At 40.3% G+C, this 18,951-nt stretch overlaps 1 protein-coding gene across 1 annotated transcript in view; it reads left to right on the top strand.

Moving 5' to 3' along the window:
* The first annotated feature begins 13,543 nt into the window (after positions 1–13,543).
* Positions 13,544–18,951, top strand: part of ZC3HC1 (zinc finger C3HC-type containing 1) — a 29,304-nt gene continuing 23,896 nt past the window's right edge. The window contains exons 1-2 of the mRNA XM_012789209.3: positions 13,544–13,719; positions 16,086–16,197. Of these exons, the coding sequence (XP_012644663.1) occupies positions 13,574–13,719; positions 16,086–16,197 (258 nt within the window). The 5' untranslated portion in view covers positions 13,544–13,573. The remainder of the gene's footprint in view (positions 13,720–16,085; positions 16,198–18,951) is intronic.

Genomic DNA, 18,951 nt, shown 5'->3' with positions numbered 1-18,951 from the left:
GGAGTGAGGAGCTATTGAAGGCTTTAGGCAGAGAGGTGACATGATCAGATTTATGTTTTCAAAGATCACTCCAGCTACAGTGAATTGAGTTGAGAATTTATGCTGGAAGCTGTTCGCTGCCATGGGTGAAGATTCCTATAAACAGCAGCCTCAGGGAAAAGACCTCTGCTCCCAAATACCTTCTACCTGCCTCATTAAAGATCTACCATGTCACATTATGTGTGTTCAAGAGCACTATAATTAAAGTTTGGAATTCCCGTTTAGACTATGATTTAAATGCAATATAGTTCTAGCACTAAGTCATATGGTTTTATAACCATCAATTATACAGACAATGCTCTTTTAGCAGTGTTTTGTAATTCAAAGACTAAAAAAGAATCAAACTGTAGTTTTTAAGGTTTTTATTTTTTATTTTATTTTATTTTTTTGAGACAGAGTCTTGCTTTGTTGTCTGGGCTGGAGTGCCATGGCATCAGCCTAGCTCACGGCAACCTCAAACTCCTGGGCTGAAGCAATCCTCCTGCCTCAGCCTCCCAAGTAGCTGGGGCTACAGGCGCATGCCACCACACCCAGCTATTTTTTTTGTTGTTTGGTTGCCCAGCTAATTTTTTCTATTTTTTTGTAAAGACAGGATTTCACTCTTGTTCAGGCTGGCCTCGAACCCCTGATCTCAAGGGATCCTCCCACCTTGGCCCCCTAGAGTGCTATGATTATAGGTGTGAGCCACGGTGCCCAGCCAGTATTTTAAGTTTTTGAATAAGTTTTAAATTATAAAATTAAATTTTAATTTTAAAAATAATGAATTCCTTATCATATAATCTTCAATAAATAGAAGAATATATAGAAAAAACAAAACTCTCTTCTTTCCCCTTCCCCCTTCCTCTAATTGTACTCTCTTCTGCAAAAGACTGTTAACAGTTTGATATCTATCCTTCCAGATCTTTTTCTATGTATATACATACCCATATGTGGACCTATGTAGGTATTCTATTTTTGTTTATTACATAAATGAGATCGTACAGAATGTATTCTACAGATGGCTTTTTGTTCTTTTATACAGTATAACTATACATCGTTACTCTTTTTTTTAACAGGACTTTGTTATTCTTTTTTTTAACCTGTAGTCATTCTTTTGTCACCATCAGTGAAAAATGAGCAAAGATCTCTGAGCCTCAAATCATCACATTGTGAATTTAAAATATAACTTTTTTAAAAAGCACAGCAAAAATCAAACAAAAAGGTGTTAAAGGAAGTCAAAGATTCCAAATAAATAAAAACAAAGTTGGAGTAGCCTTCAGCATATGAAGAATTTTTCACTGAAAAAAAAACAAAAAACAAAGAGGCTGGGTTCCATGACTCATGCCTGTAATCCCAGCAATTTGGGAAGCCAAGGTGGGAGGATCACTTGAGGCTAGGAGGTTCAAGACCTGGTCAACATAGTGAGACTGCATCTTTGCAAAAAAAAAAAAAAACCCTAGCTGGGGCGGGTGCAGTGACTCACACCTATAATCTTAGCACCCTGGGAGGCTGAGGCAGGCAGATCGCTTGAGGTCAGGAGTTCAAGACCAGCCTGAGCAAGACTGAGAACCCATCTGTACAAAAAAACAGAAAAATTAGCCAGGCATGGTGGCAGGCTCCTGTGGTCCCAGCTACTCAGGAGGTTGAGGCAGAAGAATTACTTGAGCCCAGGATTTTGAAGCTGCAGTGAGGTATGATGACACCACTGTACTCTAGCCAGGGTAACAGAGCAAGACTCTGTCTCAAAAAAGAAAAAACAAAAAATTAAGGGGTGTGAGGGGGATTCTCTAAATGGGAAAGATAATTGGTCATGGTCTGAGTGGATCTGGGTCTACCCATGTCAACCATACTACACAATAGGTTGAAAAAGTCCCACTGACTTTCATCTGCCCTGAGGAATTTGTTCTCAGGACACTGTTTTGATTTCTCCATGAAAATATTACTGCTTAGATCAGAGATTCTTAACCTCTATCAGCCTGGTAGAGCCTATGGACATATTTGCAAAATAATCTTTTAATGCATAAAACAAAATGTATAGGATTATAAAAGAAACCAATTTTACTGAATATAGCTATCAAAATATTAAAAGAATTTAATTTGTGACATAATAATTAATATGCCTCTTTACCACATTAAATAACAAGTCAAATTGGAGTCTAATAACTATTGTAGTTTAAAATGAGGAATAAACAGTGTTTCTATGAATTTTCAGTAACCATAATGGGATATGAAAATATCTGGATTTCCATTGGTGAGAGAGTTATAGTACAGTTAATACTACTGTGGTTTGTTGCCAACATTTATAATTGATGGAAATGCTAAATTACAATTATAAGATTATGAAAATAATAGTACTTTTTTCCCACCTATATTCATCTCCTAGGTGTATTGGTTTGCTAGGGCTGCCATAATAAAATACCACAAACTGTCTTAAATTTATATTCTCACAATTCTGGAGGCTAGAAGTCTAAGATCAAGCCATTGGCCAGATTGGTTTGATCTGAAGCCAGTCTCCTTGCTCTGTGCATACACACCATTAGTGTCTCTTTGTGTGTCCAAATCTCCCCTTCTTATAAGAGCAGTCAAACTGGATTAGGGTTCACCCAAATGGTCTCTTTTTAACTTAACTAGTTTTTTAAAGGCCCTATCTCCAAACATGATCATATTCTGGGGCACTAGGAGTTAGGACTTCCACATATGAATTTGGAGGGGGGTACACAATTTAGTCCCACTGTTAGTGTAGATAGGAAAGTAAGACATGAGCAGAGGAAGTACAGAACAGATTGTATAAACAAACAAGATAGTGAGTAACAAAAACATGCAAGGTCAGTGTAACCCAAGCATCACAGAATGTTAGCATAAGGAAAGTGAAACATGGGCCAGATCATTTCATCAGCATAAAGGCAAAAAGACTTGGGCAGGTAAAAGGAGTCAGACTCATGGTTTTTTGGTTTTTTTTTTGAGACAGAGTCTCACTTTTGTTGCCCAGGCTAGAGTGAGTGCCGTGGCGTCAGCCTAGCTCACAGCAACCTCAAACTCCTGGGCTCAAGTGATCCTCCTGTCTCAGCCTCCTGAGTAGCTGGGACTACAGGCATGCACCACCATGCCCGGCTAATTTTTTGTATATATACTTTTAGTTGGTCAATTAATTTCTTTCTATTTTTAGTAGAGACGGGGTCTCGCTCAGGCTGGTTTCGAACTCCCGACCTCGAGCAATCTGCCCGCCTCGGCCTCCCAGAGTGGTAGGATTACAGGGGTGAGCCACCGCGCCCGGCCGGACTCATGGTTTTATACATTGGCAAAGCTGCAAATAAACCTGGAAATCTCTCAGGGAAAAACATAATCATCTTTAATTCCTTTAGTACAAGAGGAATATAACCAAAGTCTCACAGACTTAAGGCATTCCTGGAAGAATACAAACTATGAATGCCATGTAACAATGAAATTAAAAACAGTAGTCAACATGCCTCATTAAAAACAGGCAGTGATCCATACACCTATGGACAATTTTTACAAGGGTGCCAAGTCCATTCAATGAGAAAAGAATTATCTCTTCAACAAATGGTATTGGAGCAACTGGATTTCCACATGCAAAAGAACCAACTTGGACACCTATATCACACCATATGTAAAAATTAACTCAAAATGGATCAATGATCTAAATATAAGAGCTAAAGCCATAGAACTATTAGAAGAAAACATAGATGTGAGTCTTCATGACCTTGGATTTGGCAACAAACTTTTAAATATGACACCAAAGGCATAAGCACCAAAGAAAAAAATAAATAAATTGGGTTTCATCAAAATTTTAAACTTTTATGCATCAAAGGACATTATGAAGAAAGTTAAAAGACAACTCACAGAATGGGAAAAAAATACTTGCAAATCATATATCTGATAAGGGTTTAATATCAAGAATATATAAAGAACTCCTAAAACTCAACAACAAAAAACAAAGCAACCCAATTAAAAAATAGGCAAAGGGCCAGGCACAGTGGCTAATGGTTGTAATCCCAGCATTTGGGAGACTGAGGTGGGAGGATCACTTGAGGCCAGGAGCTTGATACCAGCCAGAGCAACATAGCAAGATCCTATTTCTACAAAAAAAGAAAAAAGAAGAATTAGCCTGGTATGGTGGTGAGCACCTGTAGTCCCAGCTACTTGGGAGGCTGAGGCAGTACAATAGATTTAGCCCAGGAGTTTGAGATTACAGTGAGCTATGATGACAGCACTGCGCTCTAGCCTGGGCAATTAAGCAAGACTTTGTCTCAAAAACATAAAAATAAAGTAAATTAGAGGTTACCAGAGACTGGAAGAAGGAAGGAATGGGGAGTGTTTGCTTAATGGTTATAGAATTTCTGTTTGGGGTGATGAAAAACTTTTGAAAATAAATATTGGTGATTGTTGTACAACATTATGTGTAATTAATGACACTGAATTGTACACTTAAAAATAGTTTAAATGGTAAATTTAATGTTATATATTTTGTACCACAATTATAAAAAGAGGGAGGGGAAGAACTTTTGAAGTAAAACGATAGAACACCAGAAGACTGAATCCATTCAGTAATGTCAACAACAATATTCTATTGAACTTGGCTTTGTTTGGATTAAAATTTGAAAAGTATTTCAAAGAAATTTTTATGGTAATTACTTTATTCTTATTGGTAATGTTCTTGTACTTACCTGATAATAAACTTAGAAATGAAAATCTCTGAGAAAACAACTTATTCTAGAAAACATCCAAAATCTGAACTTTACTTGCTAACAAGAAGGGGGAGGTTGCCCAAAACTGCTCCTGAACATGGGGCAAGCCTCCTCGGCTTTCTGAGCCATTTCCTCCTCTGCAAAATGAGAGGGTTGAATTTAGTTGCCTGTATTGATTCCTTGATTTTTTTAGTGTCCATGTTACTCAAGGGCCCATGATTTGTGGTCAAACAAGCATGACTTTGGACTATGAGCCAAAAAGAATCAAAAGGGCAGTCAGGTGAGAGGTTTTTATGCAGCTACCACACAAACTTAGTCACATTAGTCCGCATGTCACCTTCTGAAGTTCTTTTTTATTTTCTGTCCCACTCATTACACTATAAACTCCTTGCTACATCTTCAGCACCTAGAACAGTACCTGATACATGGTAGATATTCAATAAATTTTTGAGAAATTACTAAGTGAACAATTCTGTACTAGGTTCTAAGGGTGAGCGCAACAAAAGAAACTAAGACAGATCAGAATGGTTTCTTCCCAATTCCGGTCATACCTCCTTCCCTTGAATGTATTTGAGTCTACTCTGTATTATAAATATTTGGGGTTTAGTCTTACTTCCAAAATCAAGCATTCCTTCTGGCCTTTTCTATTACTAACAATTCCCACCATGTCCCTCTGCCATCTCCCCTAACTCCATATCACCAGATTATAAATTGCCTTGAAGCAGGGCCTGTGCTATTCTCTGCATTGCCCAGCTCCAGAGGGAGCTGTGCTATTTTCTGCATTGCCCAACCCTTCCACAGGGTTACTCGATAAATATTTGTTGAATAGAAGAGAACCTCTACCAAGGAGAAAAATGACAGTGAGAAGATATTGTATCAGGTACTCTTTAAATGCCTGCACCCACTCCAAAACAAGGAAAATATATAGAATTGTGTATAATCAAAGAGCTGGAATTCTCCCACACACATCTCAAGCTCTGCTTGTACAATATGAGCAGGAAAAAGAGGTCAAACAGAGCATCTCCAGATATAGGTCTCTTGGTACCCTTAACGGAGTGATGCCATCCCTGAGGATGGCACTCCCCATATAGTATTTCAGGTAAGCCAGAATGCTGTAGATTTACTGAGGATGATTGTGGGCAACAGATGAAGAGGGAATCATAGCATACTGTAACTCCTGAGAGCTGTTCCATAATAGCATGGGCCTATGTCTACTTTCTAGGCTTAATCTTACCATGGAATCAACTAGTGCTTGGGCATAATTATAATCATGAAAGCACACACACGCACATGCACACACACACTGAGTATCTTCTGAATTCAAAGGTACTATGCAAAGTGCTGGGAATATAAAAAGGAATGAGAAATTACAGTTGGCCTTTGAGGTTCTTCAATCTGATTGGTAAGGTAAGAAATATGCAAAAACGATAAAGAGTATTCATACAGGTTTTGTTCTGTCAATACTGTATTAATTCAGAATGCTACTTTGTGAAAATCCTACTCTTTCTCAAACTGGTTTAGAAGAAGGTGAACTATAAATAAATGGATAAAAATTCTTTCCATGATCCTGATATTTTACTTTGTGCCTTCAAAATTCAAAAGTTCATTGGGAATGCCAGATGGACAAATGAAACAGACAAAAGAATATATAGGGGAATGTCTTCATTTAAAACACACAATATGGCTTCTTAAATATAACACCAAAACTATAAGTGACAAAATGAAAAATAGATAAATTGAACCTCATCAAAATTAAAAACATTTGTGTTCCCAAGAACACAATTAGGAAAGTGAGAAGATACCCCACAGAATGGGAGAAAATATTTGCAAATCATGTATTTGATAATGGGATATGTCAAGTATATAAAATATATAGATCAAGAATATATGAAGAATTCCTAAAACACAACAACAAAAAAACATAATCTATTTAAAAAATGGGCAAAGGACATGAATAGCTATTTCAAATGACCAATAAGCACATGAAAAGTTATTCAACATCATTAGTAATTAGGGAAATGCAAATCAAAACCACAATGAGATATAACTGCATACTCACTAGAATAGCTAAAAGACAGGCAATAATAAATGTTGGCTTGGATGTGGAGAAATTGGAACCCTGATATGTTTCTAGTGGGATTGTAAAATGGTGCAGCCATTTTGGAAAGCATTTTGACAGTTTCTTAAAATGTCAAATATAGAATTACCATATGATCCAGAAATTGTACTCCTTGATATATACCCAAGAGAATTGAAAACATATGTGCACACAAAAGCCTCTATACAAATTTTCATAGTAGCATTATTCATAATAGCCAAAAAGTATAAACAACCCAAATGTTTGTCAGTGGATGAAGTGATAAACAAAATAGATATACCTATACAATGGAATATCGTTCAGCTATATAAAGGAAAGAAGGACAATACTAATATATGCTACAACATGGATGAATCTTGAAAACATTATGCTGAGTGAAAGAAGCCAGATACAAAACCCACATACTGTAAGACTCCATCTGTATTAAATGTCCAGAATAGGCAAATCCACAGTGACCAAAAGTAAATTAGTGGTTGCCAGGGACAGGGGGTGGGGAGGGAGGAATGGGAGTAACTGCTAATAAGTATAGGGTTTCCTTTGGGGGTAATAAAATGTTCCGGAATTGGTTGTGATAGTTGCATATATCTGTGAATATACCAAAAAACACTGACTTGTTTACATATTAACGAGTGAATTTCATGTTATGTGAGTTATATATCAATAAAAAGTAGCCTGTAAGAAATGAAAATGTTTGATAAATGTGACCCACTTAAAAACCTATTGAGCCAGGTGTGGTGGCTCACACCTGTAATCCCAGCTACTTGAAAGACTGACATGGGAAGATTACTTGAGCCCAAAAATTCAAGACCAGCCTGGGCAGCATAGCAAGACCCCCATCTCTCAAAAATTAATTTTTTTCTTTTTTTTTTAATTTTGGCATATTATGGGGGTACAGATTTTAAGGTTTCAATAAATGCCCTCCCCCCCCAAGTCTGAGTTTCCCACATGACCATCCTCAAAAATTAATTTTAAAAATAAATAAAATTGCCGGGCGTGGTGGCTCATGCCTGTAATCCTAGCACTCTGGGAGGCTGAGGCAGGAGGATAGCTCGAGGTCAGGACTTCGAAACCAGCCTGAGCAAGAGTCAGACCCCGTCTCTACTAAAAATCAAAGGAAAGTAATTAGCCAACTAAAAATATATAGAAAAAATTAGCTGGGCATGGTGGTGCATACCTGTAGTCCCAGCTACTTGGGAGGCTGAGGCAGGAGGATCGCTTGAGCCTAGAATCTGAGGTTGCTGTGAGCTAGGCTGATGCCATGGCACTGTAGCCCGGGCAACAGAGTGAGATTCTGTCTCAAAATAAATAAATAAAATTAAAATCTATTAGGTGTCATGGTTTATAGAAATTAAATTTTTACTAAAAATAGAAATTTTGCTTTTTGACATATTTTTCTACTTCATGAAAGAATTATACTAGCAAACATAGTATGTTTAATACATTCCTAACAAGAGAGGCTCTGCATATCATAAAAACCTTATCAGTTTAAATTTATGTGTGTTGTCACATTAAAAACCACACACACACACACACAAGACTGTCTAACAGTGGAGCTACCCATAGAGCCGTCTGCTTCCCCCAGATAGACAAAATGGATAAGCAGACACTAAGAGGGAGATTAGCATGCAGAAGGTTTGGGGGGAGGGCTCTTGGATCAACACCATGGCAAGGAGGGAGAGGAAGCAGGATTGGGCAGGGGGAGAAGCCGGACAGTGTGTGATACAGTCTCAAGGGAGGCCCAGGGACCCCTGCAGGAAACTCTAAAGCTGAGTGGCCCTTCAGCATTGTCCTGAGTAGGGCCTGGGGTGGGGGGCTGGGGCTTTCATAACTCCATCTTGATTAGTCCCTGGATGCAGGTGTCCCAGGAAGGGAGTAGGGGGAAGCTCAGGAGAAATGGCTTCCTTTAGTCAAGTAACTCTTTAAGGAAGTGATGGCCAAGGGCTTCCTGCTACTGGCACTCCCAGTGGCTGGGGAGGTCAGTTTTTTATACCTGAAAGGCGATGGTGTGATGCATCACTTCTTTCACCCCTACACTAAAACGCTTAGGAAGAAAACTAGCACTTACCCAGAACCTACGATGCACCGACCATTTTTATATACATTATCTCATTTAATCTCATAACCAGAGGTTATTTGACCTCAAGGCCACATGTTTAGTGATGGCAGTTAGATTGTGGGGCCATCCCTGACTCCATAACTCTTTACTTCACATCACACTTACCCAGTGACTATTTGAAAATTGGAAATTTTGGAAATATTTATTGATTCATGTCTTAAAACTGACATCTTTTGAATATGTGTGTGTTAGGCACTGAGGAATTACAGAAAAAAGACAAAATGTCTTACCCCCCATACATATATATATAATATATATATTAAATATAAAGAAATAAGTATTTATGTGTCAATATATATATAGTCATCCCTTGGTATCTCAAGGTATTAGTTCCAGGACCCCTCTCATATACCAACATCCATGGATGCTGAAGTCTTTTACATAAAAAGATATAGTATTTGTTGATAACCTATAAACATCTAAATCAACTCTACATTACTTATAATACCTAAAACAATATAAATTCTATGTGAATAGTTGTTATAATGTATTGTTTAGAGAAAATGACAAGGAAAAAAGGTCTGTACGTGTTCAGTACGGAAGTAACCATCCTTTTTTTTTTCTTTAAATATTTTCAACCCACGGTTGGTAGAATCCATAGATGTGGAACCCACAGATATAGAAGGCCAAGTGTATATATCTTTCAATCAGTTATTTGGGCCTGAGGCCTCCTTAAAACCTATTCCTCACCTGCCATGTATAATCTATCACCATGTCCTGTTGTTTTCTACATCCAAAATATAGCTTGCATCTGCCCACTTAGGTTGTCTTCAACCCGGTTTTAGCCCACCATTGCCTCTGTTCTGCCAGGGCTTTGTCAGCAACCTCCTAATGGTCAGTCTGTATCATCTCTTGGCTCCAATCCACTCTTTACACAGTCTTCTGAGTGATTTTTCCCAAAATACACAACTTTTCATGTTACTGCGATACTTAAAGTCCTTCAATGGCTGTCTTTGGTTTTTAGGGTGAAGTCCAAATCCTTTAGAAGGTTTATAGGGCATGGTGTCTCACACCTGTAATTCTAGCACTTTATCAGGCTTGAGGCAGGAGGAACACTGGAGGCTGGAAGTTCGAGACCAACCTGAGCAACATAGCAAGCCCCTGTCTCTACAAAACATAGAAAAAATTAGCCTGGCATGAGTTTGAGGTTGCAGTGAGCTATGACGATGCTATTGCACTCTAGCCTGAGTGACAGAGAGAGGCCTTGTCTCAAAAAAAAAAAAAAAAAAGATTAGTAGACCAGACTGCTAATATTATATTTGATTTTGAGAAAGTAGGATGCTCAGGAATTGACAACATTTCTGTTTTTTGAGACAGTCTCACTCTGTCTCCTGGACTAGTGTGCCATGGCGTCAGCCTAGCTCACAGCAACCACAAACTCCTGGGCTCAAGCGATCCTCCTGTCTCAGCCTCCTGAGTAGCTGACATATAGTTGTGCACACTACCACACTTGGCTAATTTTTGTATTTTTTGTAGAGACGGGGTCTCACTCTTGCTCAGGCTGGTCTTGAATTTCTGAGCTCAAATGATCCTCCCACCTCAGCCTCCCAGCGTGCTAGGATTACAGGTGTGAATCATTGTGCCAGACCTTTTTTTTTTTTGCCTCCTGCTATCCCCAGTGCATATTATGCCAAATACCAACTTGTTCCTCATAGTTGCTGCAGCTCCCATTGTTACCGGTGCTAAGAACAAAAACCCTAGGATAAACCTGATCCCTCTCTTACACTCCCTCACCATCCATATTAGGAAATACTAGGTGCCCTTTTACAAAATATGAATCTTGAATCCAGCCACATCTCCTTAGCCTTGAAACTGGTCCACTAACCCTCACAAGTCTTACGGCAGAAGCCTCAACTCTGATCTTCCTTCTGCCTCCCTCAACCCCAGTGTATTCTCCAACATGAGCTCAAATGGAGCCTGTGGGCAGAGGGCATTGTGGTAATTTCACCTCCCCTCTCTGACCAGTTTCATCTCTAAGCATTTGAGATTCAGCATTAACTCCTGGGTTAACCTTACAAGTGTGTTTACATCAGTTGACAGAAATGGGCATACTTCCATAAATGGAGGGTGTCATAAACCTAAGACCCTAGGTTTGGGGCTTCTCCACGGTCCCAAGAGCAAAGGATTGGAAAAAAAAAATTCACAGTATTTGCATGTGCCGGTCCCTCTGCCTCTCACACTGTCCCACATCCCGTCCCACTGGATGTCAGAAAAAGGGACCCTACCGCGAGCGCCTCACTGGCGCGGACACAGGGGCCGGGCTGAAGAGACGTGAGCAGGTGCACCTCACCGGGGACTGTGGGACTTGGGCGAAGATGGAGGAGAGGGGATGGTGAGGGCGCGGAGGACACAGCGGTTACCTGAGCAGGTGCCTCAGCTCCGCCGCCGCCCTCGGGCTACGCGGGCGGGCCGAGCGGGGCCGGGAGAGGCGGGAGACCCGGGCGGGACCGGCACGGAGGTCGCTCCCCTGGCGCTGGCGCGGGTCACGCTGGGCGCCTCCGCGGAGCCTCAGAGGCGCCTCCGTGTGGCGGGGACAACTCTCCACCTTCTGGCTCAGTTTCCTAGGCCCCCACCCGGCGCTCCGGGCCTCTCACCAGACAAGCAACAAACTTTCAACGGTCTAAGTATGTTGGCATCCTTTGTAGGAGGAAAAACTTGGGTAAGACTATTGTTGATGGGTTGGCACTCAGAGGCGTGTTGATTGAAGCAAGTCTTTCTCTGATTGGCTGCATCAAGCGTGTGTCATTGATTCAGTTTACAAAAGCATGTTCCCTGTGGTGAGTTATCATTGATCAATTTAACTTAAAACTGGCTCTGATTGCTGGTTGTTACCATGACTAACAGGACAATCCATCTTTCCCTAGGATTATGGGTACTTTTAAAATTCTTGATATTGGGCTGGGCACGGTGGCTCATGCCTGTGATCCTAGCACTCTGGGAGGCCAAGGCAGGAGGATCGCTTGAGCTCAGGAGTTAGAGACCAGCCTGAGCAAGAGGGAGACCTATCCTACCCACACTCGCCTACCCCCCCCCCCGTCCTCCCCACTCCCCCCCATCCCCTCCCCATGTGTACTAAGAAAAAAAAATAGAAAGAAATTAGCTGGACAACTAAAAATATATACAAAAAATTAGGCGGGCATGGTGGCCCATGTCTGTAGTCCCAGCTACTCGGGAGACTGAGGCAGGAGGATCGCTTGAGCCCAGGAGTTTGAGGTTGCTGTGAGCTAGGCTGATGCCACGGCACTCACTCTAGTCTGGGCAACAAAGCGAGACTCTGTCTCAAAAAAAACAAAAACAAAGAGTATGTATTTTTTTAGCTTAATTTATTTGCTTTTTATTATGTTACTGTCAAACATACTCAATAGTAGAAAGAATGACATAATGAACCCGTGAGTCTATTATACAAATCTTACAGTTTAAAACATTTTGCAATCTTCTTTCATCTACTCCTCCACATGTTGTTTTTTTTTCCTGGAGAATTTCAAAGCAAATGTCAGACATCATTCCAGTTTACCCATAAATACCTCAAGATGTATCTCTAATAAAGGACTTTTAAAAGCCATAGCCACAATGCCATTATCACATATAACAAAATTAACAATAATTCCTTAATATTAACTAATTCTCAGACCATGTGCAAATTTTGCAAAAGAATAATGATATCATCATATAAATGAATAATGAATATTTACTGCTAATCATTATCATCCTTCCTTTGCAAAATTTAAGCTGGCTAAGCAGAGAAGAAACAATGGCAGTGGTGGTTTTAGGAATAGTGGAAAAGTGGTTAGATCAATAGGTTGCAGGCGCTGGTGGGTGGGACCTTGTGAGAGTCAGGAGCTGGAAGGGTAGGACATGATCACACTGTCCTCTTTGCCCCTTGTTCAGGCATGTCAGTCTTCCAACCTGGGGTGTTGGAAGATTCTGTGTAGATTTCTTTCCTACAGTCTCATTCATCTTAGCTCCAGCACCTGTTTTTCTCAGGAAAATCTGCAAACTAAATAAGGTTCTCCTATTATATCCCTCAGTGTATCTGTTTTGGAGCACTTATAATCATAATTTTAAAACTACAGAAAAACGTATTTGTTTGATATCTAACTCCGCTAAGAACTACCTACATTTCACTACTGCCATCGCTGGTGCCTGGAACAGTGCTAATGGGACACTCTCAATAAATATTTGTTGGACAAAAGAAGGAGGGAGTGCTCCACAGTGTCAAATGCCACAGATTTCTAAATCCACCCGTAACACGGTTTCTAAGAAGGATTCCAAATTATTTGCTCTCAAGTGAGGGTCACCATTTCCTCACTTGTAAAAAAATGTAACTTAGGAGGGCCCTGTGAGTTAATTAATTGAAGACTAAATTGAGTCTCTCGTCCCTGCTGAATTTGAAGAGACATCACTCTGAAAATCTCTTATCAACCTAAATATGCTAATTCATAAAGAAAACTATTAATCTAGGTTGTCCTAAATACTACAGCTCTCCTTAAACTCTGGCTGTAACATTCTAAGATGATCAGGAAGGGGTGGGTTCCGCGGTTTGGCTGCTTCAGGAGGCGGCGTGTTTTAACCGCCCAGAACGGAAGTTCCTAAGCCTTCAAACCCGCGGGGGAAGCAACTCGGCAACGGACCGAGATGGCGGCGCCCAGTGAGGGAGAAGCGTTTGCCGCGGGGGTTGAAAGGAATTGGGGTGCAGTCGTTCGCTCCCCAGAAGGGACCCCCCAGAAAATCCGGCAGCTGATAGATGAGGGGATTGCTCCGGAAGAGGGAGGCGTGGACGCGTGAGTTCACGAATCAACCCTGGCTCCGGTGCTGGAAGACTGGAGAGGGCTTGGGGAACACAGGCCTGGAGCGGGGATTGGGGGTCCCCTCTGTTGGCGACTTAGGTGGTGGGGATGGCTTCTTGGGATCTGAAAGAGACTGAGGTTACTAAGCTTGGTCGGCTTCGAGTTTTCCCTTGGACGTACTGGATTCCGCACAACGGACGGAATTTTGCCATAGGGCATATATTTTTGGAAGGAAAATGAGAGGACCACTAACTGAGCGCACCTGACTCCTCTTCGTTAGGGTTCTTAACCTTTTTTGTGCTGTGAACCTCTTCGGTAGTCTGATGAAGCTTGTGAACCCCCTTTCAGAGTAGTGTTGTTAAATCCTTAAAGTGAATTACGTTGAATTATAAAGGGAACCAATTACGTTGGAATGTAGTTATCAAGATAGTTAAAGAAAAAGTTATACAGTAACGTGCTTTTTATTAAAGAGTTTATATTAATAATATCTAGTGGTATGTCTGTTATCAACCATCATTTTGAAGTAGTGATGAACATAAACATTATTTCAAAACATGTGCAACAACCATAATGTGAGAAAATTATTTCCATTGATGACAAAGTTACAGGTACTACTAATACTACTATAGTTTGTTTGTTTTTTCCTGAGACAGAGTCTAGCTTTGTTGCTCAGACTAGAGTGAGTGCCGTGGCGTCAGCGTAGCCCACAGCAACCTCAAACTCCTGGGCTCAAGCGATCCTACTGCGTCAGCCTCCCAAGTAGCTACAGGCATGCGCCACCATGCTCGGATGATTTTTTTTATATATATTAGTTGGCCAATTAATTTCTTTCTATTTATAGTAGAGACGGGGTCTCACTCTTTCTCAGGCTGCTTTTGAACTCCTGACCTTAAGCAATCCACCCCCCTCGGCCTCCCAGAGTGCTAGGATTACAGGGGTGAGCCACCGCGCCCTGCCTTACTATAGTTTTTTAAATCTTCATTCATAATCAAAGGAAATGCTAAATCTCAGGGCTAGTGAAAAGTGTAATAAATGTCCTTTTTTTTCCCATCCAAGTTTATGGATCCTCTGAATTTTTTCCCAGGGCATACTTCCCCAAGGCTCTTTGTGAATCTCTGAGAAAGATTCTCAGAATAAATTTATTTCTTTAGAGTCATAATTGTTGGTATAATCCTATTTTTATTAAAATAACTTTTGTCTTTCAGCAATTTCAACTCCTCCCTCCCACTCCTAGGCACTGTCGAAATGCCTTTCACTGAAAATGAGATAATTGCTTTGCTGATTTTTTTTCTCTCAATTTTTTTTCATGGAATCTCCGAAATATACTTACCTTGACTTGAATTTTGTCGGTAGTTTCTCAGTAATAGTATCAAGGGTCTATCCAGGTAGAAATATCAAAATTGTTTTTTCTGCTAATAAAAGTTAGATTTGGGCCCGGTGGCTCACGCCTGTGATCCTAGCACTCTGGGAGGCTGAGGCCGAGGCTGGCGGATTGCTCGAGGTTAGGAGTTCAAAACCAGCCTGAGCAAGAATGAGATGCTGTCTCTGCTATAAAAATAGAAAGAAATTAATGTCCAACTAATATACATAGAAAAAAATTAGCCAGGCATGGTGGTGCATGCCTGTAGTCCCCAGCTACTCGGGAAGCTGAGGCAGCAGGATTGCTTGAGCCCAGGAGTTTGAGGTTGCTGTGAGCTAGGCTGATGCCACGGCACTCTAGCCTGGGCAACAAAGTGAGACTCTGTCTCCAAAAAAAAAGAAATTAGCTGGACAACTAAAAATATATAGAAAAAATTAGCCGGGCATGGTGGCGCATGCCTGTAGTCCCAGCTACTCAGGAGGCTGAGGCAGCAGGATTGCTTGAGCCCAGGAGTTTTAGGTTGCTGTGAGCTAGGCTGACACCACAGCACTCACTCTAGCCCAGGCAACAAAGCGAGACTCTGTCTCAAAAAAAAAAAAAAAAAAGTTAAATTTGTGAAGAGGTTCAAATTATATAAAGCATAAACAAAGTCTTACTTTGTGCTTACTAAAGTTATGCAAAATACTATCGGAGAACAGTGGGTGAACTAGTAGAATATTTTGCCAATATTAGGAGAGCACTGTGGAGATAGTAATTGATTGAAATTCAGGTATGGCCAAACTGTAAAAAGTTTTGAATGCAGAACTGATGAATTGGGGTTTTATTTAGTAAGTATTATGAAACCATTGAAAATATTAAGCAGAGGAATGACATGACGAAAACGATTTTTAGGAAGCTTAAAATCCAGTGTGATTGATAATGTGTAAAGAAGCTAGATACAAAACATTTAAGCTGAGTGGTACCATAAAAGGATTACCAACAGTTTTGCCGTTTATATTAGGAAGAATACATCTGCCACATCTCAGTCTGTTAATGGATCACCCCAAGCAGAACAACCTCCATTGGAATCTACAAGCAAAGAAGCCTTCTTTAGCAGAGTGGAAACATTCTCGATATCCTTTTCTAGTGCACGTGAGTTGCACTTTCTACATGCTCCTGTGATTGTTACTCTTCCACAATATTACACCTTGCTCTGATGTTTTAAGTTTAAGAATCAATCTTGGGGCCGGGCGCGGTGGCTCACGCCTGTAATCTTAGCACTTTGGGAGGCCGAGGCAGGCGGATTGCTCAAGGTCAGGAGTTCGAAACCAGCCTGAGCAAGACCCCGTCTCTACCAAAAATAGAAAGAAATTAATTGACCAACTAAAAAATATATATACAAAAAATTGGCCAGGCATGGTGGCGCATGCCTGTAGTCCCAGCTACTTGGGAGGCTGAGGCAGGAGGATTGCTTGAGCCCAGGAGATTGAGGTTGCTGTGAGCAAGGCTGACGCCATGGCACTCACTCTAGCCTAGGCAACAAAGTGAGACTCTGTCTCAAAATAAATAAATAAAAAAAAAATAAAAAGAATCAATCTTGGTAAAAAATTTTACAGGAAAATCAGCATCATAATATGTTATCCTCAAAGAGAATTTGAGATTATCTAAACTTTTCTTTTTACAGAAGAAAAAAGAGCCTGAGAGAAGAAATAATAGCTTATATTAGTATGTAGTATGTTTTCATATATATTACCACATTTAATCTTTATCTATGAAAATAGGTATTATTATGATTATATTTGTTTTACAGAAGAGGAAACGGTTTTAGGTATGTTATATGACTTGCTTAAGATCAACATGTTAGCAAATGGCAGATCTAGAATTATAGCCTGATGTTTTTTGAGACTATACTACTATACTGTCTCTTTCTAGATTTTCCTTTGTGTGTTAGTTATCTATTATTACATAACAAATTGCCCTAAAATTTAGTGGATTTAAACAGCAAACATTTATTATCTCACAATTTCTGTGGCTCTGGAATCCAGGGATAGCTTAGCTGAGTCCTCTGGCTCAGGGTATCTCACAGGCTGCAATCAAGGTTGGCCAGAAGCACTGTCATTTCAAGACTCAACTAGGAAAGGATCTAATTCCAAGCTCAGTCATGTAATTGTTGGCAGGATTCATTTCCTTGTGGCTATTGGGGGCTTCAGTTGGCCAGGGACCTCCCTTGATTCCTTGCTCCATGGGCCTCTCTATAGAGACAGTTCACAACTTGGCAGCTGGCTTCCATCAGAGTCAGCAGGCAAGAGAGCAAGATGGAAGCCAGACTCATTTTGTAACCTAATCTCAGAAGTGACATCCCATCACTTTTGTCATATTTTATTCATTAGAAGCAAGTCACTAGGCCAGCCCACACTTAAGAGGAGGAGATTATACAAGGGCATGAATACCAGAAAGCAGGGATCATTAAAGCCACCTTAAGAGCTGACTATATCACTTTGTTTTTACAGAAGTCTTTAGTAGTTCCAGCTGTTTTTTTTTCCCAAGTTTGCATTTATTTTTTTTCCCCTATAATCCAGACAGATTTCTACAGTATGCATTTCTCTTTTACAACAAAACTATTAACAAAGTCCTGACCTAGGAATCAAAGATATCAGAATTTAAGACCATGAAACAAGCTAAATCACACACATTTTTTGATCAAGAGACTAATGCTGGAATATTAACCAACCAAAAAAAATAAGCACATGCCAGTGATCACATTGCATATTTTAGAGAAGAGGTACTAAGCATTCATAAGTTTATTTACAGACATACCTAGTACAATATATGAGTTCAAGAGTTTTATCTATTTTTTAAAGAGATTGCACTTTTTTTTTTTTTATTGAGACAGTCTCACTCTGTTGCCCAGGCTAGAGTGCAATGGCCTCATAATAGCTCACTGCAACCTCAGGTTCCATCCTCCTGCCTCAGCCTCCTGAGTAGCTAAGACTACAGGTGCAGGCCACAATGCCCAGCTGATTTTTAAATTTTTTGTAGAGATGGGGTCTTGCTATGTTGCTCCGGTTCATCTTGAACTCCCTGGCTCCAGTCCTCCTGCCTTGGCTTCACAAAGTGCTAGCATTGCAGGCATGAGCCACCATGCATAGTCTGTCTCTATATTTTTAAAAACTATAGAGTTCCTGCTGCCATCTCTAATTCCAGTTCTACACCACAGAATTCATTCTAGTTTTGTCTCTTTCCATTTATCTCTTCCTTATTCAGCATTGTGAAGCCTAATTACTGTTATCCTTAATGTATTTGCTTCTTTGATCAATCTCCCATTTCTGCTATCCTACCATCTCCTTCCCTCCATGAATCCCTCTTCACCCCATTCAGGCCTTAGCACATACCACACTAGGCCATCCTATGTGAATGCCCTTTATATGCCACTTGGGTTCTGACACCTGTACTGAGCTGCCTCTCCCCATCCCACTGGCTCAGACATCCTCCTTGTTTACCACCTGATGACTTTTAAGACTGAATTGCTCAGGAAGGAGAAGATATTTTAACCATCTTTCTACTGTTGTTCCTTGCATTAAATCCTGATATTGATATAGTATTTAGATCCATTTTCCTTTGTTCTCATTGGCTACAAATTGATCACCATTTTGGATGTGATAATTTATTTAACTTAAACTAGTTAAGTGATTTTGTTACTTTTGTTGTAGATAATCCCTGTTCCTTTAACATTTATATATAAATTTTGTCTTCCAGCCTTCATTCTTTTTTTTTTTTTTGAGTCAAAGTCTCACTCTGTTTTCCTGAGTAGAGTGCTGTGACATCAGCCTAGCTCATAGCAACCTCAAACTCCTGGGTCCAAGCGATCTTCCTGCCTCAGCCTCCCA

The sequence above is a fragment of the Microcebus murinus genome, chromosome 9, assembly GCF_040939455.1.
Source record: "Microcebus murinus isolate Inina chromosome 9, M.murinus_Inina_mat1.0, whole genome shotgun sequence".
NCBI classification, from domain to species: domain Eukaryota; kingdom Metazoa; phylum Chordata; class Mammalia; order Primates; family Cheirogaleidae; genus Microcebus; species Microcebus murinus.
Note: the sequence above shows the minus strand (reverse complement) of the source record. Positions and strands in the feature narration are given on the sequence as shown.